The sequence below is a fragment of the Mustela putorius genome, unplaced genomic scaffold (genome assembly GCF_011764305.1).
Source record: "Mustela putorius furo isolate JIRA1106 unplaced genomic scaffold, ASM1176430v1.1 tig00003845_pilon_pilon_pilon, whole genome shotgun sequence".
Classification (NCBI taxonomy): Eukaryota; Metazoa; Chordata; class Mammalia; order Carnivora; family Mustelidae; genus Mustela; species Mustela putorius.
Genome location: NW_025421998.1, coordinates 54,420,162 through 54,445,789, shown reverse-complemented (window position 1 = coordinate 54,445,789; position 25,628 = coordinate 54,420,162). Strand labels below are relative to the sequence as shown.

Genomic DNA, 25,628 nt, shown 5'->3' with positions numbered 1-25,628 from the left:
AGTTTAAAATATCATTGATTTGGTATTAATCATGAAACAAGAATTATTTAAAATACTTAATATTAATTAATCTTTGTTATTTCTTTGTTTAGGAAATGCAGAATTAACAGGTCAAGAAGAACTGATGGAGATATCTGAAGTTGACGAGGGATTTTATTCCAGGGCTGCGTCTAGTACCAGCCAGTCGGGTTTATCAAACAGTAGTAACAATTCTAGTAACAAGACAAGTGTAGGAAAGACTCAGAGACGGTCAGCAGGAAGCAAAACTGGAGGAAAAGAAAAAGAAACTCCAGGAGAGTCTTGCAAAGATCACTTTGCCCGAAAACAAACTCAAAGAGCCCAGAGTGAGAATCTTGAGCTTCTCTCTCTGAAGAGACTGACATTAACTACCAGCCAATCCCTGCCTAAACCTTGTAGCCATGGTTTGGCTAAGACTGCCGCAACTGTGTTTAGTAAATCCTTTGAACAAGTCAGTGGTGTCACAGTCCCACATAACCCATCATCTGCTGTTGGCTGTGGGCCTGGGACAGATGCCAATAGGTTTTCTGCGTGTAGTCTCCAAGAAGAAAAGCTTATTTATGTTTCTGAAAGGACTGAACTTCCAATGAAGCATCAATCAGGTCAGCAGAGACCTCCTAGTATTAGCATTACTCTGTCCACAGATTAATTAGTAATCGTTTTCTCACGTAACCAACAAATCTAGAGGGACAACTTTGCTTCTTTATGAAAGTGCCCAGGGTCTGTCATCCCTTTTCCAGACAGGAGCCCTGATGGCTTAAATTCTGAAGGCTACCTTGACTTTATGAAGGGAATGATATGTAGGTTGCAACAAGTTGAAATATGGTTTTGTTATTTCTTGGGTGTATTTTCGCCCTTGATTTGAGTCTTTTTTTCTTTCTTATTTGTTTCTGTTGCTCTAAGATTGTCAGTTTAATACATTTTGGCAGATTGTCTGATCAGAGTGATTACATCTCATGAGAGGTTGTGAATTCTTTTTTTAAAATAATTCCTACTTTGGTAGTTGTATGTTTGACCTTCAGAGTCAAAGGGAATCTCCATGTATGGGAACTGTTTCTGAAAGGAGGCAGAGGTGCAGCTCCTGGAAGTCTCCAGCTGACATGCAGCGTGGCAGTCTGAAAAAAAGGCATGGGAGAAAACAAAAATGATGTGTATGAAAAGTGCCTGATAAAAATATTTGTAATCAGATTATCCTTGAGATTACAAGAATCCTTGATATAAAGCACTGGAAAAATGCCTACTAACTCGGTACCTAGACTATAATTCCAGGGCCTGGGTAGAGGGATTTCTGTTGTTATCTTTGGAACATTTTTATATCAAAAATCAGATTGCTAGTAGATGTGTTGTCATGAAGTATTTGATCTGGATTTAGCAGGTGAAAACGGAATAGGCTATGAAGCTCACTTATCCTGCTGCTTGACTTTGGAAACCTAGATAGTTTGGTTTCCTATAATTCAAAGAACACATCATTGAAGACTTCCTGGAAATCAATGTAAATCGTGCAACGCAGCTCTCAAGATACCAGTGTCAACCATATAATACTGAATTATTTGTCAGCAAATGAAGGATATTAGGTAATATTTTTGTCTATAAAATATTGTGAAAGAAAACATATGGTTATTTATGTTTGTGTTCTTAAATTTAAAACTATAAAATGTGAAAAATTTAAACTTTTTTTCTGAACACGCCTATTTTAAATATTCTTTTTATGATAGAATAATCAATGTAGTAGCCTCCAACTGAAAAATAAAAATGAAAAGGCAGTATGGCAGAAGCTAAACAAACTTGATGTAGCTATGGAGAACTATGTGACCTCCAGGTAGATGTAAAATTTGATGTTTGCTAATAGTAGTTGTTTTGGCTATGGTTGAGGTTCCCTGTAAATCAAGTATCCTTAACTAATAATTCAGAGGGAGAGAGAGAAAGCAAGGCTGAGGATGAGAGTAAGTTGACTGAGAAGGAAGGCCTGGGGAGCAGTCCCCTCTTTGCGTCTTTCACTGTTAGTACATACATAGTGGTTTCCTTATTTGCAGTCCCTCGCTCTGGTCACACAGAACATACTGGTTTTCCTTTTGTACCTACTTATGCAGAGCTCAAATGTGAGAAATTAATAGTCCTGAGGAGTGTTAAAGCATACACTATGAATGCAGTTTTGACTGTTAACTGCTTTGGCTACCATTTTAAATTTAATTCTTCAAAAAGCATGAACTAGTTTTCATTCATTAACTCTGAATAGAATATGGTTTTTAATATAAGTGAATTTGAGTTTTTTAGTTCCAGTAACAGAAATGGAATTAGATCTATTGTAGTAGGAAAAAAAAGACAACCAATCAGACAGTAAAAGTTGATATTGTATTAATTTAACAGGAATCCTGTGTACAATTTAAAATAGTTTAAAATGTCACTGTGAATTTCCTATCGTCTTTTTATAGTTCTTTAACAAAGAATTTCCCCCTAGGCATGTAGCTACTAATAGTATTAATAGTCTTAAGAACTAGTTTAGAAGATTAGCATTTTAAGCAAGTTAAGGTGCTTAGGAAACTTGTAGAAAAAGTTTGAGGAAACAGCTGGCACAAATGAGAGATCAGATTTTAATCATCAGCTGCTATAATGGATCTTCATTTTGGTATTATTCTAGATTATTGCTACTCCTGTAGTCTGAGGACCAGTACATAGCATCGGCATCACTAGGCATCTTGTTAAAAATGTAGAATTTCGGAGCCAGTTTTGATCTGCTGAATCAAACCTGCATTTGAACAAGATCCTCAAGTGATTTTTGTGCACATTAAAGTCTTACTTTTATTTACCAATACTAATTTACCAAGTTACTTACCTAGTATTTAGAGTTCTCAGTGGTCTCACAACTCTAGATCAAATATGTTAGATACTACATATTATAATCTTCATTGTTTTTAACAGCTGATGAATTTTTTATAGTGTCCATAACACTTATTAATCCTCTAATTCTAAATTTCTATTTCATTTATTTTTACAATAAAAATATAGCATTTTATATTTTTCTTTTTAACTGTAATTGGAATCAGCGTTATAGATGCCACAATTTTACGTATGAAAGGGGTACCATCCTTTTATACAATGCAGAACAAATCTGCATGCATATATTATTTTAAAAACTCTGAAGGCTTACTCAGTGCAGTGGATCTGAATTTATGCTTCAAATTATTTGCACCAGTTGATTTTCCAGGGTATGAAGTTATGTTAATAGTAAAATTATTTATAGTACTTTTGATACTATTTCAAATAAGGATTATACATTTGAAAATTTTTATAAAAATTATAAATATTAGATAATGTTAACTTTGGTAACAATTACAGTGATCCCTATTGCTCTCTTCCTACTCATCTTTTCAGATTGAGTTGGAGTCACATTTGTAGGTTTTCTCATTAAGATCCTGATATAACCATTTGGTCACAGGTCTCCTGCATATCCAGAATAATACCCTTTACCACAAGAAGGATTCTGCCCAAATGGGTCCTTGTACCCAATACGTCAAAGGATCTGAACAGAAATTGTAGTTCCATTCCAAATTTTAAGCCCTTAGAGGTTCTTGAACCTCTTCCAACCTCTCCCTCTTCAAAACCCAACTTACCTGAGATATTCTGATGAAGCTGGGTCCCAGCATTTGCCTTTGGAATGAAGTGCGGGAGAGAACAAAAGTAGACTTTCCAAGAGGACCCAGGGTAAGTGAGCACCATGGAATCCCTTGTACACTACCATGGAACTTTTTAAGGCAGCTCTGTAGTCTTGAAGGTTAGAAATCCTGAGTCCTTAAATGATGACACAGTTTTTTTTGAATAAGCAATGTTTCATTGCCCTTTTCAATTATGACGCAATTGCTTAGCAAACGTTACTCACATAAAAACAAAAAGTTGAATTAAAGGGAAATATATTTTTTTAAACCAAAATAGATAAAAATGATTTCAGTTCTAAGGGATTTTTTTCCTGTTTTGGAAGAATATAATTAAAATATTAAAACCTTTACATTCAAATTATAGAGAAAAAGTGTACTCTGAGACATAATTTTAATAAATATTTAAAATAAGGCTGTTTAACATTTGAATCTATAGGCACAATAAATTTATACTTTATTAAAGGGAAGCACACATCAAGGAATCTTTATGATAAATAATGTGAATGAAAAAATGTTTTTTAAAAAGCCATTAAAGAGAAGAATAATTTCATGGGTACATAAATTAAGCATTTTAGATAGAAATTAATGTATAATAGTGTATTCCCAATCTTTGGATGAAAAATAAAAACTATTTCTTTAATTAGCATGTATTTATACTTTTAGATTAGTTGCTTAGTAAAATTATACTCAATACTTTGATTGTTCACATTTGTTTAATTTTGTTAAATTCTTTATCAGAACGTAAATACATTGTCTTCTGTACTTTGTGTGTACCTAAAGAGACTAGCAGTGAACATTTTGGAAGATGTTTTTGTGTTTTTTAATAGTAAAGTTCTAGAGTACCAGTGTCTTGATATAAAGTTTCTGTTAGTAAACTCAAGATCTTATTTTGCATACCTTTGCTTCCTCTTATGTGGAGTTTTTGTATACCTCTTATCTTTTAATCATGTAGTGATACTAATCTTTTCATAGTAAATATACTTGTTACTAATTGTATTCCTAGAGTTTACATTCCTAAGAATAAATTATGACTTTGCATATTTTTATGTGCTCTCTACCTTTTTAAGGCTATGGAAATAAACTGGAGTTTAGTTTTTTGAAGTTTTGTATATTGTGTAAATGTTGTCCATATGCAATACTTTATACAACAGTGTTGCCTCTTGTTTTATTGAAATAAAAACTGAAAAAATATTTTTTCCAGATCATTTTACTCATTAAAAACATCATCATAAATTTTTGCAAAAGTCATGATGTGGAGGAAGAAAGTAAAAGAGGAAAACTTAGGTGAGTTGAGCCATTGAGAACTTTTGGGAGTAAGCCATAGGACAATAACATCTCGTTTTTGGCTTTGTTTTACCTGGCCCAGGGATAGGAAGTGATAAGTCCACTGATGTCCATTCAAAAGAAAATGAGCTCCATGGTTCATAAGCTATTGATGCATTATTTATCATACCAGAAGCACAGGCAAATTTAGGTAACAATGCTTTGCCCTTTTATCTTTAATATGAGTCATGAGTCTTGATCTTTTGAGTGCAGAGATTCTATGCCCCTAGTTCTTAGCATAGTACTTTTTGCACAGTAGGTATTGAGACATTTAAGGAATGAGTGAATTAGGCTGATGTTAGTTTTGGGAAAAATCAAGAATAGAGGGCCTCCAAAATATTATATTACAGTAAAATTTTAGAATTTCATTTATTGGCTCTAGGAAATCTCTGTGGTACTACTTGAATTGCTTTACTGTGTCTGCTTAGAAACAAGACCCTCTTAGAAACTTGAAAAGAAATTCCTGTTATGTAGTTGATTGTATATTTGGATAATTCCATTTTATCTTAGGAGCTAAGTAATTTGGGAAATGTTTCCGGAACTACTATTAGAAGAGTATTCATAAAGAACCACAGCAGTGGTTTTGTGAGCAGTATATTAGCCTTATGAAATACACACTCTTGTAGTGACTTTAGTAATCCCAATAAATAGTTAACTCACCTCCTAGAATCTGACTATGCTAATACCAACATAATTATTTTTGTAATTATTAAGAAAGGCTTTAAAAACAATTCTAGTCATTTGCTAATTTTCCGTGCATTATTATGGTGGTGGTGGTGGTTATACATAGCTATATATGTAACGAAAATTATAGTCTCTATTAATTTTCAAAACAATTCTATAAAATGAGTAGAATCTCCATTTTACAAAAGAGGAAACTGAAGTTCTGAGGGCAGACAACTTGCCCAAGATCATGTAGCTGCTGGGTGCAAAGCCAGGGCTTGAACACAGGAATTATGGCTCTCACTTTCCTTTTTTATTACTTGGTGAAAGGAGGTACTAAGTAGATACTACATAGTGGACATATATATGAAATTCAACCATCCCATCTGTCTCATAGGTGATAGAGTTAAGTTTTAATGCAAAAATAAAAGTTTTCCAAAAATAAATTATAATATGTTTTGTAGAACTTTAGATAATTATGTTTCAGTAGTAAATTGAATGCTGGCTATTCTATTAAAGACATGGTAAGAAAGCAAATTAAGGGGCGCCTGGGTGGCTCAGTGGGTTAAAGCCTCTGCCTTCAGCTCAGTTCATGATCCGAGGGTCCTGGGATCAAGCCCCGCTGGGCTCTCTGCTCAGCAGGGAGCCTGCTTCCCCTTCTCTCTCTTTCTGCCTGCCTCTCTGCCTACTTGTGATCTGTTTGTCAAATAAATAAATAAAATTTTTTTTAAAAAAGGCAAATTAAGATTTTTATTAATTTTTTTTACCTGCCAGATAGCTAGAGATGAAAGAGGCTGATACTAGTATAGATGTGGGAAAGCATTAGTCTCTGAGATAATTGGCAGAACAATTAAGGCAGCTAAGTTGGTGAGCAGTTCAGCAAGGTCTATAAAATTTTAAAGTGCACATATCTCTGACCAAGCAATGCTATTCTTCTATATCTATTCCATTCTTCATAAAATCTGTAGAAATTTGAGCATAAATGTGTGAAGGTATTCATTGCAGCATTGCTTATAATAGCAAAAAAAAAAAAAAAAAAAGGCAATCTAAATGACCATTATTAGAAGACTGGATAAATTACAGTACATGCATACAGTGGAATATGATGTAGCTATTAAATATAATGCAGATCTGTATGTGATGATTATTTAAGATTATATAATATTATATATTATAAGAAAGATTATATAATGTTCCTTGAAAAAATTGTGTCATTCATTATATGTATGTGTTTGTGTGCATGTGTGTATATATCTATATATATATGATCCCATTTCCATAAGAAGTGGATGGAACATTTAATCAGTATTATTTTTATAATATGCTTCTATAACATATATTATATATAAAACATATGTATATATAATATGTATATAATATATGTGTGTATGTATAATATATACATGTGCACAAACATGTTTGCTGGTATACATGGAGGAAAGCATTATTTTTCTAAGCATGATTTAAATATAGCCTGCATTAGGAAAAAAACTGGTGCTTTTTAAAATAGAGATTCCTGAACCTTGTGCTAATCCCCCTAAATCAGGAACACTGTGAAGCATGAAATATGGAAACCTATATTTCCAACAAGTTCCTCAGTTAATTCTATATGAACTTAGTATTTGGCCTAGTAGCTGATAGCAATGAGTTGATAATTTTTGTATATCTGGCAGTAGTTTGTAGTTAGAAAAGACAAACTTCTTTTTAAAAAATAATGAAGTGAGGTGAAATTGACATACAATGTTATATTAGTTTCATCTGTAATGTAATGATTAAATACTTGTATATATTGAGAGATGGTCATCACAAGTCTAGTTAACATCCATCACCATACATAGTTACAATATTTTTCTTCTCTTGTGATAAGAACTCTTAAGATTTACTCTGTTAGCAACTTCCAAATATGTGGTAGAGTATTACCGAGTATAGTCATCATGTTGTGCATTACATCCCCAGAGCTTATTTATTTTATAACTGGAAGTTTGTACCTTTTGATCCCCTTCCTCCACTTTGGCCACCCTCTCTCATTCCTACTTTCTGACTTAATTTCACCTAGCATAATGTCCTCATGGTCCATCCGTATTATGGCAAATGGCAAGATTCTCTTCTTTCTTTATGGCTGAATAATAATCCATTGTTGACCACAGTTGGCCCTTGAGCAACACAGGTTTGAACTACATGGGTCTACTATATGCAGATTTTTGTCTGTAAATACAGGGCTGTAAATGTATTTTTTCTTCCTTACTATTTCCTTAATATTTTCTTTTCTCTAGTATTATAAAAATACTGTACATAATACATATAACATACAAACTATGTGTTGACTGTTTATGCTATTGATAAGACTTGTGGTCCACAGTAGGCTAAATCTGGGGGAATTCAAAAGTGATATATGGATTTTCAGCTGCATGGGGGGGTCACCACCCCTAACCTCTGCGTTGTTCAAGTCAGCTGTATATGTTTTCTTTATTCATTCATCCATCAGTGGACTCTTAATATTTTATTTATTTATTTGACAGAAAGATCACAAGTAGGCAGAGACAGGCAGAGAGAGAGAGAGGAGGGGAAGCAGGCTCCCTGCCGAGCAGGGAGCTCAGTGCTCCCAGGACCCTGAGATCATGACCCGAGCCAAAGGCAAAGGCTTAACCAACTGAGCGACCCAGGTGCCCCATCAATGGACTATTAAGGTTGTTTCAGAAAGGACAAACTTCTTGAAGAGACCTTGTTAATAAAGCAAAACTATGAAAACTTACTGCAGTAGCTGAGTACACTGCCTTGATGTGCTTAGCCATACCTCAAGACCAGAAGGTTAGATGTTAGAGGTTTGGGAATCTGTGCTCAAATGGTTTAAGGCATATCTGTCAAGAGAGGAAACGGGTCAGATTTGACTAAATTAATGAAATGGGTTAGGATTCGTGGACACAGTAAGCAAGGACCTTGAGGAGTCTTGATAAACTGTTTGATGAACGAGCTGTATGCCCAGGTAAGCAAATTATTGTCTCCATCCTATCAGAATTTAAAGCAAACAAAAAATTAGGGACTGTTTTATTTTTTTGTTTGCTTTGTTTACAATCCTCTTTCCTAGACAAAGATTTCCCGGAATAAACAACTAAATCATATTGACACAGGTGAGCTAAAGTCTTACCTAAATTGTATTGACACTGATGGTTTCAGGTCTGTTTCTCCCCATTCAAAGATTATAAGTCAATATTATAAATACAACATATTGATAATGTCTCTTAGTGACTTCTTACGGTTCTACTGAAAATTTATAAATTTCTTCTGAAGCTTCTTGACCCCTTTATCATGCTTGGTTCCTACTTGGTAAGTGCTCTAATATAATCCACATCACAATGTATTGTGATTATCTTTCCACACTCTCTTCCACACAAGACCATTGCCCTGTGTGTTAGTTTGGTATACTACCTATTACATAGTAGTAAATAAGGATTTGTTTTACTAAATAGAATGTGAATCCAATCCAGAAAATGGCTGGCAAATAGGAGATCTGTGTTGTTCCTCTTTCATTCAAAAGAAGTCAGGGAAGCTCCTTTGATTCTCCATCATACATCCACACAGAGATAAACGTGAAAGTTGTAAAACCTGACTACTTTGGTTCTTTAAAGTGTATCTGCATAAAAGTTTCTTAAGAAGCAAATTATGATACATCATGTTTTGTTTTGTTTTGTTTTACTTAAAGTAATGGATACCATGAAGATTTTCTGGGCTAGCATTCAAAATTTATTTTTTTCTTCTATCATATTCTTTTCTGTGTATCTATGGTGCACATGAGTGATATCTATACTCACCAGAAAACAAAGTAGGAAAGACCTAATTTCAACACAATAAATCCTCATTTCTTGTTTCATTGCTTCCTTTTATAGAGGCTACAAATATATTTAATTTTTATGTCCCAGGTCCACTACTATCTAATGAAGGTTGGTAGTACATTTATCTTAAAATTTTTTACTCTATTTAACTGAGATGCTTCTACTTCTATCTTACTCTGCGTACTATAATTTTTACTAACATTTTCTTCTCTAAATCTCTTAATATATATAATCTTAAGAAACAACACATCACCAATTCCTCTTCTGTTTCAATTCTACTCTAGTGTAGAATCTTGTTTAAATATCCATTTATATCCATCAAGTTGAATTTAATGAGGCGGATGTCTCAAAGAAAGAGAAAATAAATGAGCAAGAAGGCAAGCCCATGAACTATATTTATAATAGGAGAGAATACTGTATTTCCCAGTTCATAGAGGAAGAAAAAATGGAGCCTTATTGTACAAGCAGTAAAGACAGTGGTAATACAACCCTACTCAATGATGGTATGGAAAACAGTAAGGAAAGGAACTCCTTAGAGTGAGAATAAATCTAAGCAGTATTTCTTGTCTGTTTTGCACAGAAGGTGAGATTTCTAGGTCTACACCATCTTATGACTCATAGTTGGTGAAGGACATGAAAGTAGTAAGCTAGGAAGATGAATGGTAAAATTTGGGAGCTAAATGTATAGTTGAATTTCTCAAAATTGTCTTAGATGGTAAGCATAATTGTTTTCCACATAAATACTGAACAAAGACCCTACTGCAAAGGAGATGCTAAATAACTAGATGGTCAAGTTGATTCTGAAAGTGCTGACAGATCTTTTTTTGATATCCCAGTCCTTGCTCAACCACATTATGAACAAAGTGGCTATCCTGGGAAGATTGGGACTATACATGGACTTCAAAAATATGGCCCTCTTTTCATCAAGGCTACCCTGGTTACTTCCACTGCTAAGAGTCCCAGTAAGCAGGGGGACCAATCCTTAGATGTCATGCCATAAGGTGAGCAAATAGTTGGTTAGCTCCAGGTTTATGATATTAAATCTCTTCTTATGAAGAGGCAGCTATTTTTCCTCACAGAATGGGCTATGTGAATCTGGATTTAGATTTGCCTTCCCTATATGCTGTGCTTATATGCGCAGTTTTAAACACTCTATTCATCATGATTTTTCTCAAAATGTTGCACTTAAGGAGCTTATTTTATAGTATAAGAAATAAGGTAGAAGAGGAATTCCACTTCCAGTAATGGCAAAGTATGTAGTGTAAACATCAAGATTTCCATGGACAACTAGATAATCTGAAAACAATCTTTAAAATAGAAAATTCTAGAAAGACAAGACCAGCATTAGGGCCAATTCTTACCTGGAGTTGTTGGCTGATTCTAGAAGAAGCACTTAAGGGGACAAACAGGGTTTTTACTACATCTGGGAAGAGAGGAGGATAAAACTTGAATAATAGTGCCTGCTAAGTCATGGGAGAGAATGAACTGAAGATACACTCACCCCCCTACACACATACACAGGGACTTCAGTGAAGCCTCAAATGGTTCTGGTTCCTGAAATTAGATTAAAGTAATCCTTTAGGTGCTGAATGATAAACAAATGAATACTCCATGGTGGGAAAAACCTTCATCATTGTAAGCCTCAAATTCTATAATTTTTCAAATTAAATTTCCAGCAGAGAAGAAAAAAATAGCCAGACACTTGTGGAGCACAGCACAACTCAATGAAAACAGCTGTGACATGGACTAAATTATTTAAAACCAGTGTTTGAAGCCATGAAAGAACTTTTAGACAAACAGGACTCTAAGAGCCAAAATCCCAGAGAGAGGGTGTGCAGAAAAGAATTAACACAGCAGGCCTGAGACACTATTCTTATAAAGCTCTGCTTGTCAGGGTGGGCTGTCGCTGGCATCTGAAAACCTGGATTATGAGAATGTTCCTACCATTCTTTAACTGATAAAGTAGCTTACTATGTATAAACTGTTTATACAAACAGCAAGCTTATTCTGAACACCTACTTTCCTTCTGGCATTCTGTAATTATGATACGTGCTAAGTAGAAGGTGCCTATCACCAGCTTCTAATACAAACCTTGGGCAATAAATCTAATGAGTGTCTGTGGCAGACAACATTTTACATATGTTGTCACAATTCAGTACTGGAGAAATTAACCACATTCTGTGTGATTCCATAGGGAAAGGATTCTTAGAAGCTTATGCCTTGTTTCCTTCGGATTTCATCCCATGCACTTTATCCCTTTGCTGATTTTGCTTTGTACTGCTTTGTTACACTAAACCATACCCATAAGTATGACTATACGCTGAGCCCTGTGAGTCCTTCTTCTGAATCATTGAACTTGTGAATTTTCTTGGGGATTTGCAACACAGTAATCAGAGAGGTGAGCAAACATCCTGCAGCTACTTCTTCCTTTATGGGATTGCCAGGTTTTTTTTTTTTAATTTATTTTTTATTTTCAGCATAACAGTATTCATTATTTTTGCACCACACCCAGTGCTCCATGCAATCCGTGCCCTCTATAATACCCACCACTTGGTACCCCGACCTCGCACTCCCCGCCCCTTCAAAACCTTCAGATTGTTGGGGGAAATTAGAAGGGGAGGTGAACCATGAGAGACTATGGACTCTGAAAAGCAGTCTGAAGGATTGCCAGTTTTTGACACAAATCTGAGTAGAAGGCCCCAGAAAAAAGTTACTGCTAAGAATCAGAGATGCAAACAAATTCTGGAACCACATTAGACTGGAGAGACAAAAAGTTTAGGGTCACTTACCCAACCAGCATTTGGGAGACCTAAGATCCCAATAAAACAGGAAGGTTTAGAGAAGTGAGTCTGACATTCTGCTGATTTTCTCCTTGGGTATTTCTGAATTCTTGGATTGTTCAGAGCAGAAGGACTTTAAAAAAAAAATAAATAAAATAAAGGCAGAAACCTGAAAGCCAAAGCAAATATTTTTTTTTTTAAGATTTTATTTATTCATTTGAGAGAAAGAGACAGCACAAATGGGGAGAGGCAGAGGGTGAGGGAGAAGCAGATTCAGCTGAGCTGGAAGTTTGACATAGAACTCGATCTCAGGACCTGGAGATGACCTGAGCCAAAGGCTGACTTTTAACCATCTGAGCCACCCAGGCACCCTAAGATTTTTTAATGTATATTGTATCATGGCATTGAAGAGGCAAAAGAAAGGCCCTAGAACATACCCTAGAATCTCATTTAAGAATTCTGAGAGTTACACTGTAAGAACAGGAGAGAATCTGAGTAAATTAAACCTTATAAAATTGCAACCTAGTTTCACATCCACTGAATTATAGATTGGATTAATGTGATCTGCCTACACAGTCTTCCTAGCAGGGAATAGGGCGATCCCTTTCTGTAGGAAAATAACATCCAGAGACTGTACAGTATGTCATATACGACACCTAGTATTAAGTAAAAATTACTATGGATGCCAAAGAGCAGAACCATGAGGAAAAATAGGCAATAAAATTGGACCCACAGATGACCTGGTTATTAGGGTTATCAGAGATGGACTTGAAAACAGCTTTGATTAATGAGTCAAGATGGAAAATTTCATGAGAACCAGAATCTGTTTTTTAAAAAATCAATTTGAAATTCTACAACTGAAAAATGCAAACTCTAAAATTAAAAACTGAATATATATGCTTAAGCAGATTGGGGAATGTATTAAACAACCCTTTTTAAACAAAAGAGGGAGATTGTTAGAGTTGACTTTTAAAAGAAATTCTAACTATATTATGACTACAGGAGATAAGCTTTTAGATTCAAAGACACAAAAAGATTCAAAATAAGATGATCCAAAAAGATATACCATGCAAATAGAAACAATAAAAAACAATGGTTGTACTAATACCAAACCATTAGATGTTAAAACAACAACAAAATGTTATGAGATAAAGAAGTCATTTTATAATCATGAAAGTGTCAATCTATCATGAAGCTATAAAAATTATAAACCGACACTAATAACAAAACCCCAAAATACATGAAGTAAAAACTGGCAGAATTGAAGGGAGAAATAGACAGTTCAATAATAGTGTGTGTCTTCGATACCCACCACTTTCTTTTTATTTATTTTAATTAAAGTATAATTAACATACTGTGTTATATTAGTTTTAGGTGTATTCAATAGCCCACTCTCAATAAGGGATATAATGATGAGGCAGAAAGAAGATCAACAAGAATGTGCCCTAGTAATTCACTGTTGGTGTGTTAATTTCTTAGAACTGCTGTAACAAACTACCAAAAATTCTGTAGTTTAAAACAACAAAAATTTGACTTACAGAGGACTCTGTGCTACCTTGTCTCACAGATACAACTAGATAACAATTGCATCAGAGCCTAAATAACCTAAGGAATAAATAACCTAGAGAATGCCCTGAAGACTGACAGAACAAATTCCAGAACGAAATGTAGAGTTGAGGCCACATTGAAAGGGTAGGAGGGTTCTTTCCACAGTTTGGAAACTATGGCCATTGCTGCTATGAACATTGGGGTACAGGTGGCCCTTCTTTTCACTACATCTGTATCTTTGGGGTAAATACCCAGTAGTGCAATTGCAGAGTCATAGCAAAGCTCTATTTTTAATTTTTTAAGGAACCTCCACACTGTTTTCCGAAGTGGCTGCACCAACTTGCACTCCCACCAACAGTGTAAGAGGGTTCCCCTTTCTCCACATCCTCTCCAACACTTGTTGTTTACTGTCTTGTTAATTTTGGCCATGCCGACTGGTGTAAGGTGATACCTCAATGTGGTTTTGATTTGAATCTCCCTGATAGCCAATGACAATGAACATTTTTTCATGTGTCTGTTAGCCATTTGTATGTCTTCTGTGGAGAAGTGTCTGTTCATGTCCTCTGCCCATTTTTGACATGATTATCTGTTTTGTGTGTGTTGAGTTTGAGGTGTTCTTTATATATCTTGGATATCAGCCCTTTGTCTGTAGTGTCATTTGCGAATATCTTCTCCCATTCCGTGGGTTTCCTCTTTGTTTTGTTGACTCTTTCCTTTGCTGTGCAGAAACTTTTGATCTTGATGAAGTCCCAGAAGTTCATTTTTGCTTTTGTTTCCTTTGCCTTTGGAGACACGTCTTGAAAGAAGTTGCTGTGGCCGATGTCCAAGAGGTTACTGCCTATGTTCTCCTCTAGGATACTGATAGATTCCTGCCTCACATTGAGGTCTTTTATCCATTTCGAGTTTATCTTTGTGTATGGTGTAAGAGAATGGTCAAGTTTCATTCTTCTATACAAAGCCATCCACAATTTTCCAACACCATTTGTTGAAGAGACTGTCTTTTTTCCACTGGGTACTTTCCCCAGCTTTGTTGAAGATTATTTGACCGTAGAGTTGCGGTTCCATACCTGGACTCTCTACTCTGTTCCACTGGTCTGTGTGACTGTTTTTGTGCCAGTTACCATGCTGTCTTGGTGATCACAGCTTTGTAGTGAAGCTTGAAATCAGGCAACATTATGTTTTCTTTTTCAACATTTCCTTAGTGATTCAGGCTCTCTTCTGGTTCCATGCAAATTTTAGGATTGTTTGTTCTAGCACTTTGAAAAATGCCGGTGGAATTTTCATCAGGATGGCATTGAAAGTATAGATTGCTTTGGGCAGTATAAACATTTTAACAATGTTTATTCTTCTGATCCAAGGGCTTGAAATGCTTTTCTTTTTTGTGTGTGTGTCTTTTTCAATTTCTTTCATGAGTGCTCTGTAGTTCCTCGAGTACAGATCCTTTACCTCTTTGGGTAGGTTTATTCCCAGGTATCTTATGGTTCTTGGTGCTATAGTAAATGGAATCAGTTCTCTAATTTCCCTTTCTATATTTTTATTGTTAGTGTATAAGAAAGCAATTGATTTCTGTGCATTGATTTTGTATCCTGCCACATTACTGAATTGCTGTATGAGTTCTAGCAGTTTGGGGGTGGAGTCTTTTGGGTTTTCCATATAAAGTGTCATGTCATCTGTGAAGAGAGAGAGTTTTACTTCTTCACTGCCAATTTGAATTCCTTTTATTTCTTTTTGTTATCTGATTGCTGTTGCTAGGACTTCTAGTACTATGTTGAACAAAAGTGGTGAGAGTGGGCATCCTTGTCATGTTCCTGATCTCAAAGGAAAGGCTGTCAGCTTTTCCCCATTGAGAATGATTTTCGCTGTGGGTTTTTATAGATAGATTTTATGAAGTCAAGGAATGTTCCCTCTAACCCTATACTTTGAATCGTTTTAATCAGGAATGGTTGCTGTTTCTTGTCAGATGCTTTTTCTGCATTGATTGAGAGGACCATGTAGTTCTTCTCTCTTCTCTTATTGATTTGTTCTATCACATTGATTTATTTGTGAATGCTGAACCCTCTTGCATCCTAGGGATAAATCCCACCTGGTCATGGTGGATAATCTTTTTAATGTACTGTTAGATCCTATTAGCTAGGATTCTTGTTGAGAATCTTGGCATCCATATTCATCCAGGATAGTGGCCTGAAATGCTCCTTTTTGGTAGGGTCTTTGCCTGGTTTGGGGATCAGGGTAATGCTGGCTTCATAAAAATGTCTGGAAGTTTTCCTTCTGTTTCTATTTTTTGAAACAGCTTCAGAAGAATAAGTATTATTTCTTCTTTGGATGTTTGTTAGAATTCTCCAGAGAATCCATCAGGTCCTGGGCTCTTGTTTTTTGGGAGGTTTTTGATCATTGCCTCAATCTTGTTACTAGATATTGTTCTATTCAGGTTGTCAATTTCTTCCTGATTCAGTTTTGGAAGTTTATAGGTTTCCAGGAATGCATCCATTTTATCTAGGTTGCTTAACTTATTGGCATATAACTGTTGATAATAATTTCCAAGATGCCCTTCAACAGATGAATGGATAAAGAAGATATGGTCCATATGTGCAATGGAGTATTATGCCTCCATCAGAAAGGTTGAATACCCAACTTTTATATCAACATGGATGGGACTGGAAGAGATTATGCTGAGTGAAATAAGTCAAGCAGAGAGAGTCAAGAATCATATGGTTTCACTTACTTGTGGAGCATAAGGAATAACATGGAGAATATTGGGAGATGGAGAGGAGTAGTGAGATGGGGAAATTGGAGCGAGGGATAAACCATGAGAAACTGTGGACTCTGAGAAACAAACTGAGAGTTTTGGAGAGAATGTAGGAGGTTTGAGTGAGCCTGGTGGTGGGTATTAAGGAGGGCATGTATTGCATGTACTGCATGGAGCATTGGATGTGGTACATAAACAATGAATTTTGGAACAATGAAGAAAATTAAATTACATTTTTTAAAAAGGGTAGGAGGGATAGAGATCTGGTAGCTAGATGGAATAAATAGTAGACTTGAGGAAGCAGAAGAATGAATCAGTGATCTAAAGGACAGAGTAATGGAAAGTAATCAAGTTGAGCAGGGGAGAGAAAAAATTATGCAAAATGAGAATAGAGTTAGGGAACTCAGTGACTCCATCAACTGTAATCCCAGAGGAAGAAGAGAGACAAAAGGGAGCAGACAATTTATATGAAGAAATAATAACTGAAAACTTCCCTAGTCTGGGGAAGGAAACAGAAATTCAGATCCAGGGGGCACAGAGATCCCCCAACAAGGATCCCAAGGAGATCCACTCTAAGACATATAGTAATTTAAATGGCCTAAAGTAAGGATGAAGAGAGAATTTTTTTTAAAAAAGATTTTATTTATTTATCAGAGAGAGCATGCACAAACAAGCAGAGGGGTAGGCAGAGGCAGAGAAAGAAGCAGGCTCCCTGCTGAGCAAGGATCCTGATGCAGGACTCAATCCCAGGACCCTGGGATCATGACCTGAGCTGAAGGCAGTGGCTTAACTGACTGAGCCACCCAGGTGTCCCTGAAAAGAGAATTTTAAAAGCAGCGAGAGAAAAGTCAGTTATGTACAAGGGAAACCCCATAAGCCTATCAGTGGATTTTTCAGCAGAAACTTTGCAGGCCCAAAGTGAGTGAAATGATATATTCCAAGTGCTGAAAGAAAAGTCTCTATTCAGCAAAGCTATCATTCAGAATAGAGAGAGCGTTTCCCAGATATACAAAATCTAAAGGAGTTCATGACCACTAAACCAGCCCTACAAAAAAAGTGTTATAGGGGACTCTTTGACTGGAAAGGAAAGACCATAAATAAAAGTAAGAAAACTAGAAAGCACAAAATCAGTAAGAATAAGTATATCTATAAAAATCAGTCAGGGGACTCACAAAATAAAAAAATGTAAAGCATGACATACTATACCTAAAACATGGGGAGGAAAGGAGTAAACAATGGGTTTCAAGTTTAGCGACCATCAACTTAAAGTAGACTGCTATGTGCAGAAGATGTTATATACAAAATGTAATGGTAACCACAAATCAAAAACTAATAAGAGATATGCAAAACATAAAGAGAAGGGAATACAACTATATCACTAAAGAAAGTCAACTTCTGGCAAGAGAACGGAGCAAGGGAAGAAAACAGACACAAAAACAGACACAACAGAAATATCAATAAATACACACCTATCAATAATTGCTTTGAAAATAAATGGACTAAATGCTCCAATCAAAAGACATAAGGTGATGGAATGGATTAAAAAAAAAAAAAGACTCATCTATATGCTGCCTACAAGAGACTCATTTCAGACCTAAGGACACACACAGATTGAAAGTAGAGAGATAGAGGGACATTTATCATGCAAATGGATGTGAAAAGAACACCAGGGTAGTAATACTTATATCAGACAAACTAGACTTTAAAACAAAGACTGTAACAAGAGACAAGAAGGATGCTCTATAAAAACAAAGGGATAAAGCAACAAGAAGATATGACAATTGTAAATATTTATGCACCTAACATGAAAGTACCCAAATATGCACAGCTGTTTATAACAAACATAAAGGAAATCATCTATAGTAATACAATAACAGTAGGGGCCTTTAACACCCCACTTACACCAAATGGACAGATCATCTAAACAGAAAATCAATAAGGAAATAGTGACTTTGAATGACACACTGGACCAGATGAATTCAACAAATATATTCAGAATATTCAGAATATTCCAACCCAAAACAGAAGAGTAAAACATTATTTTCAAGTGCATATGAAACATTCTCCAGAATAGATCAATATTAGGCCACAAAACAAGTCTCAACAAATTCAAAATGATTTAAATCATACCATGCATCTTTTCTGACCACAACACTGAATTCAAAATCTACCACAAGAAAAAAACCTGAAAAGAGTATAAACACGTGGAGGTTAAATAACACACTACTAAACAATCAATGGGTCAACCAAGAAATCAAAGAAGAAGTTAAGAAATAAATGGAGACAAATGAAAATGAAAACACAAGCATCCAAAATCTTTGGAATGCAGCAAAAGCAGTTCTAACAGGGACGTTTACAACAATACAGGCCTACTGCAAGAAGCAAGAAAAATCTCAAACAACCTAACTTGACACTTAAAGGAGCTAGAAAAAGAACAACAAACAAAAGCCAAAACCAGCAAAAGGAAGGAAATAAAGATTAGAGTAGAAATAAATGATACAGAACCAAAACAAATAATAGAACAGATCAACGAAACCAGGAGCTGGTTCCTTGAAAAGTTCAACAAAATTGATAAGCTTCTAGCCAGACTCATAAAAGAGAGAGAAGAGAGAGGACTCAAATAAACAAAATCACAAATGAAAGAGGAGAAAGAACAACCAACACCACAGAAGTACAAAGGATTATAAGAATATTATGAAAAACCATATACCAACAAATTGGGAAATAACTGACTTTAGCTTTTCTCCTAAGGTCAGGAACAAGAAAAGGAAGTCCACTCTCACGACTTTTATTCAACATAATCTTGGAGGTCCTGCCATGGGAATCAGACAACAAAAAGGCATAAAAGTCATTCAAAGCTGTAAGGAAGAAGGAAAACTTGTAACTATTTGAAGATGACATGATTCTATATATAGAAAACCCCAAAGACTCCACCAAAAAACTACTAGAACTAAGAAATGAATTCCATAAGGTTGCAGGATAGAAAATCAATGTACAGAAATCTGTTGCATTTCTACACACTAATGATGAAATAGCAGAAAAGAAATTAAGGAAATAATCCCATTTACAATTGCACCAAAAATAATAAAAGTACCTAGGAATAAACTTAACTGAAGAAGTGAAAGACCTACCCTTACCCTGAAACTATAAAACACTGATGAAAGAAGTTGAACACAAAGAAATGGAAAGATATTCCATGCTCATAGATCAAAAGAACAAATGTTGTTAAAATGTCCACACTACCCCAATCATTCTACAGATTTAATGCAATTCCTATCATAATACCAACAGCATTTTTCACAGATCTAGAACAGATATTCCAAAAACATATAAGGAACAACAAAATAGCCTGAATAGCCAAAATGGCCTTAAAAAAGCAAAGCAAAGCTGGAGACATCACAATTCCAGGCTTCAAGTTTTATTACAAAGCTGTAGTAGTCAAAACAGTAGGGTAGTGGCACAAAAATAGGCATATAGATCAATGGAACAGAATAGAAAGCCTAGAAATAAACTCTTGTCTATATGGTCAATCAACTTTGGACAAAGGAGACAAGAATTGTTTATGTCAGAGTGTATCATCTCTGCACTTATCCTACTTTGAGTTTATTGAGTTTCTTGGATATGCAGGTTAATGTTTTTTCAACATATTCGGTACATATTTAACCATTATTTCTTTAAATTTTTTTTTTTGCTTACACTTTTTTTTCTCTTTCTGGTGCTCTCATTACTTGGAAGTGTACTTAAAGTTGTCTCATCTTTTTTAAGACCCTTAGTGTTTTCCATTCTATTTTTCTGTTCTGGTTATACAGTCTCTATCAATCTATCTTCAAGTGTACTGATACTTTTTTTTGCCAATTCAAATCTATCATTGAGTTTCTCTAATGACTTCACTTTAGTTATTCTACTTTTCAATTCCAGAATTTCCATTTGGTTCTTTTTTATCGTTTTCCCTCATTGATATTCCATATTTGATGGATATTGTCATCATAAATTCCTTTACTTCTTTATGCATCATTACCTTGAATTCTCTGAATATATTTATAAGGGATACTCTGGAAATTTTTGTCTGTTAATCTGACATCTGGTCTCTCTCACAGGCAGTTTCTTCTGTTTCCGTGTGTGGCCCATACTTTCCTATATCTTTGCATGTCTCAATATTTTATTCGAAAACTAGATATTTTAGGTAATATTTTGTGGCCATGGATTCTGATTTCCCTCCTCTCCCTCCAGGGCTTACTTTTGTTGTTATTTATTGGTGGTGGTAGAGTTGGTGGTAGTGTGTGTGTATGTGTATATGAGACTCCTCTAGATTATTTTAGTAAAGTCTGTTCTCTCTCACTGTGTGGTATCAGTCTTTGGAGGGCACTGACTTTGGCATGGACACAGTCCCTCTGGAAGTGAGGAGCCTGAAGCCTCTGGTATTAATCACATTGTTGGACCATCCAGGGTGCTCCAAGGCCCACGGGTAAACAAAGACACTCTTATTAGGCAGGGCATTTCAAGGGCTTAGAGATCACCTCCCAGGAGCTCAGGGCAAAGACCAGACCTCTCTTTGGGTAACTCAATTCTTTACTGCTGTAGGCATGAAGATTCCATGCTGGTGGGAATGCAAGGTGTATTAGAGGGTGGAAAGATGGCTAGTGGCAGGTTAGAGAATTACTTATGCAGTGACAAATGGAGAGGGGGTAAATGCCATTAACACAAGAGGTAGATCAAAGACATGCATGGAATTAACAAGCATATTTAAGAAATGTGCTTTTTGTCATTACTTCCCTTAGCATAGTGCCAGGAAGACCACAATAGAGATATAACAAAACCAAAATCATAAGCAAAAGAAAAGCTAAATTATGTCTGTGTGCTGGAGTATTGGGTTATATTTTACCACAGTGCCATACCAGAATATCTAACCAAGGAAAGCTACTTAAAATGAGCATAAAGGGAATTTACAGCAAAAAGTTACAGCAATGGGCATTAAAGTTTTGTTATCTAATAAAATCTAACCAAATCCTCCAAAAGAAATCTGTCAAATGGACCTTTGTGCTACTACACTAGACAGTAATAATATGCCTTACTCATTTCCCCATTTTTCATCTTAAGCTATTTCCACGTTTTAAATTATTAAAAGCAAAATTTTAGACTCAAAATTGGGGGCAAGAAATATCTTAAAGATCAATGAAGTGTAATGTTTATTTTAAAGGTAGCACTCAAACTGCCTGCATAAAAATCTGGGCAGATTTCCCAGCCCAGAAGTTTCAGCAGATGAGAGGGGTTGGGGGTGGAGCTGAAGAATGTGCATTTTCATAAGCATGTCCCTCTGGATCTGACAGTGTGTCCTTCAAAAATGTTTTGCACACACAATTACTTCCTCATGATGATTTGTTTAGATAAGTCCCAGGAAAGCATTTGTTTCAATGAAGTATCTGACACCTAGAAAGCCCTCAATAAACACCTTTCAAATAGTTAACTCTCCTAACAGATCCCTAGATTCAAGAATTCAGATGGAAGGGCTAAGGGTTTTTGTATTGAGGTCACCTGGACAGACTAATGAGCCAGCCTCAGCCGGTCTCTGCCTAGATGTCACCAAGTGGGGATACTTTGTTCTTGTTGTTGTTATTTTTTACTTTAGTTTCATAATAAAAGTTTGCTTTAATAAGCCCAGGCATGTCTTACCTAAGCTTAAGGAGATGAGGAAGTTTCCTTACCTCTCCTAGACACCTTTGTTCTTTGTTGGGAGCTTGGACCAGATTTGGCCAGGTGACTGACTTGCTAACTAAATGTGAGAATCATTCCCTTTTGGAACAACACATCACATATAGTTAAACAAAGCCAAGAGTTAAGTGACTTGTCCAGGGTTATATCAATACTTTGAACACACTGGTTCAAATTATTACCTGTATAATTCCTTAAATGGAATTACCAACTTAAAGACATTAGTTCTTTTATGGTTTATTGCTAGATAGATTTTTTTGAATGATAAAAAAAATTGCATTGCTCCAAATTATGCATTACATCTAGATGTTAGCAACTATGCGTTCCTCCCCCTGCCCTCCAACCCCACTCCTATCAACCAGTGCTTCCAATCTTAAGCTTTAATTCATTTCTAATTTTTTAAAAAAGATTTATTTATTTATTTCAGAGAGAGAGCATGCACGCACACATGTGTGCAGGGGGGAGAGGCAGAGGAAGAGGAGAGAGAAACTCAAGCCGACTCTGAGTGTGGAGCCCAACCTGGGGCTTTATCGCACCACCCTGAGATCTCAGACCTGAGCCAAAACCAAGAGTCGGACACTTAACCGACTGTGCCACCCAGGTGCCCCTAACTTACTTTTAATTTTTAACAGATGTGTAATTGTGCCCTAGAATATCCATTTCCTTATTAAAGAAACACAGCAAGATGGTGCATTTTTCATTTTGGTAAGTTAATATCTGCCAGTTTCTATGTGTAAATGATTTGTTCCTGTTGACCGTAAATCAGGTGGAAAAAGACACTAATTTTAGACATTTGAAATTATTGCTTAATAATTTGGATAGTAATTTTTTTTTTTAGATTTTATTTATTTATTTGACAGAGAGAGAGTGAGAGAGCACAGCAGGGGTAACGGTAGAGGGAGAGGGAGAAGCAGACGCCCTGCTGAGCGAGAAGCCCAATGCTGGGCTCTATCCCATGACTCTGGGATCATGACCTGAGCGGAAGGCAGTCACTTAACCAGCTGAGCCACCCAGGCACCCCTGGATAGTAAACTTTTATCAATAACTTATTAAGCATTTTATCTCTTTGACTTTCCTTTAATATTGTATACTTTTATAGAAGTTTTATATTTTATGTATATCTGAAAATGGCCTCCATTTTGTCATGCATTGGTCTTCAATAGCTGAGATAAATACACGAATTTTTTCCCTTTAATATAAAAATAATGAGCACTGCGTAGTACATAAAAGTGAAGAATCAATTTCACAGACCTGTACCCCTGGGGATAAAAATATATGTTTATAAAAAAAAAAAAGTGAGGAATCACTGAACTCTACCTCTGAAACTAATAACACATTATATGTTAATTAACTGAATTTAAATTCAAAAAATAAAAATAATATTCAATGTTTAATACTAGCCTTTTTAGAATTCTTTTCAAATTTTGATGTATTAAAAAAAAATCTCTTCTCTGTCTTCTTGAATTGTTTCTGCCTACACTGCCTCTTTGTTTAGAGTGGTATGTGAATTTTCTCTTCTTTACTAAGGAGTCAGTGGAGATGGAAACATTAATTGATCTGAGTCAGTGAGTATCAATGTCATTCTGGAAAAAAAGGATGCTAGCAATAAGATAATGAAGATAATATTGCTATTACTACTACTATGATTATTAATCATCATCATCAAATTATAATGGTGCCAAATAGTCTTGTTCACTATTCTTCCCAGATAAATTTCACTATTAATTTATTAAGAAAGTGGGCTGGAGAGTACAACTGGTATTTAATTTAATCTAATTTAGTAAGTCTGTTAATATTTTACTTAGCTTTCTTAGACAGGAACAAGTCATATGTCTTCATAAATTTATCTTTCCTTCCCTCTATTAGAGTTTTGTATTTTTCTGTAAATAAATCCCTTCTATGAGATGGTGAAATTATTAATCAGATTAAAGAAGACTTCCATAACTAATATATTTCATTTTTATTAAATAATGTGTAGAAATGAAACAGATTTGATATCCTATGTGAAAACCCAGAATACATAATGCCATGTAAAAATATATCTGCATTTGGGGAAAGATTAGAAATAATGATATGAAATAAAGATTTATTTAGGAGATTATGGTAATTTTTTCCTTTTGGGGAAATTTCCTTTAATGTTATTATTAAATTCCTATGAGAAGAAATTAAACAAGATGATTTTAATAAAGTCTTTTCTTTTAAAATATGACTTACACCATTTTCCTCTTGAAAGCATGATAAAGCCTGCTCTATTTCACTTTGCCTTCCAGAAATAAGCACTATGAGGTCCCAAAGATAAATTATTTTTCACTTTCAGTTACTGAGTTTTCTTTAGGATTGGAATTTTTACATCCTCTATGTTATTGGTCTTACTATATTTATTTTCTTGTTTTTGTTTTATCAGCGTTAATATTGTATTTACAATATTCTGGCATTATAGGTAGCAATAAAAAACTTTAGTTAGAGTATAAGAAAATAATGTTCTCCTAATTTTTCTTCTAAGATTTTACAATAAAAATTTCAAATATTAGAAATGTTGATTCCTAGAATCGATGATTATTAATACTTATGTTCACATTATATATATTGCACATATAAGTCCATATTTCTCCTGTTTTAACTCTCTTGTATTTGTTGTCTCTTCTTCATTAATTTGTTCTTCAACAAACATTTACTAAGCCAGCAGTTAATTTTACTGACTGGCATTTTCTTTTTCTCTTATTATTTGAGTTAATGGTTTTATATCAATTTTGGGGGGCAGAATCAACTATTGGTGCTATTAATTTTAGTTTTCCTTCTCCTCAGAATATGTTTATTCTCAGTTTTACTATTTCCCTTTTCTCTTGGCTTGTTATTTAGTTTGTTTTCTTTCTCAAACTAATGTAGAAAACCAGGTGATGTTTCCCTTTTTTTATTTCTTAGTATTAGAACAATACAGTCTTCTATAATGTTCTATTTCTACAATATCCCATGAATTTTGACATAATGCATTTGTGTATTGTGTTATTTTGTAATTTAACTATGCATTAGGAAAATATATAGAAATATATTTCTATTTGGACACTTAAAATAAAAAGATTTTATTTTTAAGTAATCTCTACATTCGACGTGGGCCTCGAACTCACAACCCTGAGATTAAGAGTCACATGCTCTACTGACTGAGCAACCCAGGTACCCCTTCACTTTGGACACTTCTAAATTCTCCTGTTGTTGTATATCATTTTGTTGTGCTCTGAGTATATGGTTTGCTGAATTTCTGCCATTGTGCATTTCCTAGTTATGTCATTGTTCCCCAAAATATGGCTACTTTTTGTGAAAAACCCACAATAATTTGAATATATATTCTTCCCTTATCATT

At 35.0% G+C, this 25,628-nt stretch overlaps 1 protein-coding gene across 6 annotated transcripts in view; it reads left to right on the top strand.

Annotated features, from left to right (window-relative positions):
- Positions 1–25,628, top strand: part of FAM126A (family with sequence similarity 126 member A) — a 128,350-nt gene that overhangs the window by 94,287 nt on the left and 8,435 nt on the right. For 4 of the 6 annotated variants that reach the window (XM_004743351.3, XM_004743349.3, XM_004743353.3 and 1 more), the window contains one exon: positions 93–4,862. The exons of 1 other annotated variant lie outside the window; for it this stretch is intronic. In XM_004743351.3, the coding sequence (XP_004743408.1) occupies positions 93–667 (575 nt within the window). In that variant the 3' untranslated portion in view covers positions 668–4,862. Of the gene's footprint in view, positions 1–92; positions 4,863–25,628 lie in introns of those variants that run through there. One more of the 6 variants, XM_013051668.2, reaches the window with a different exon arrangement.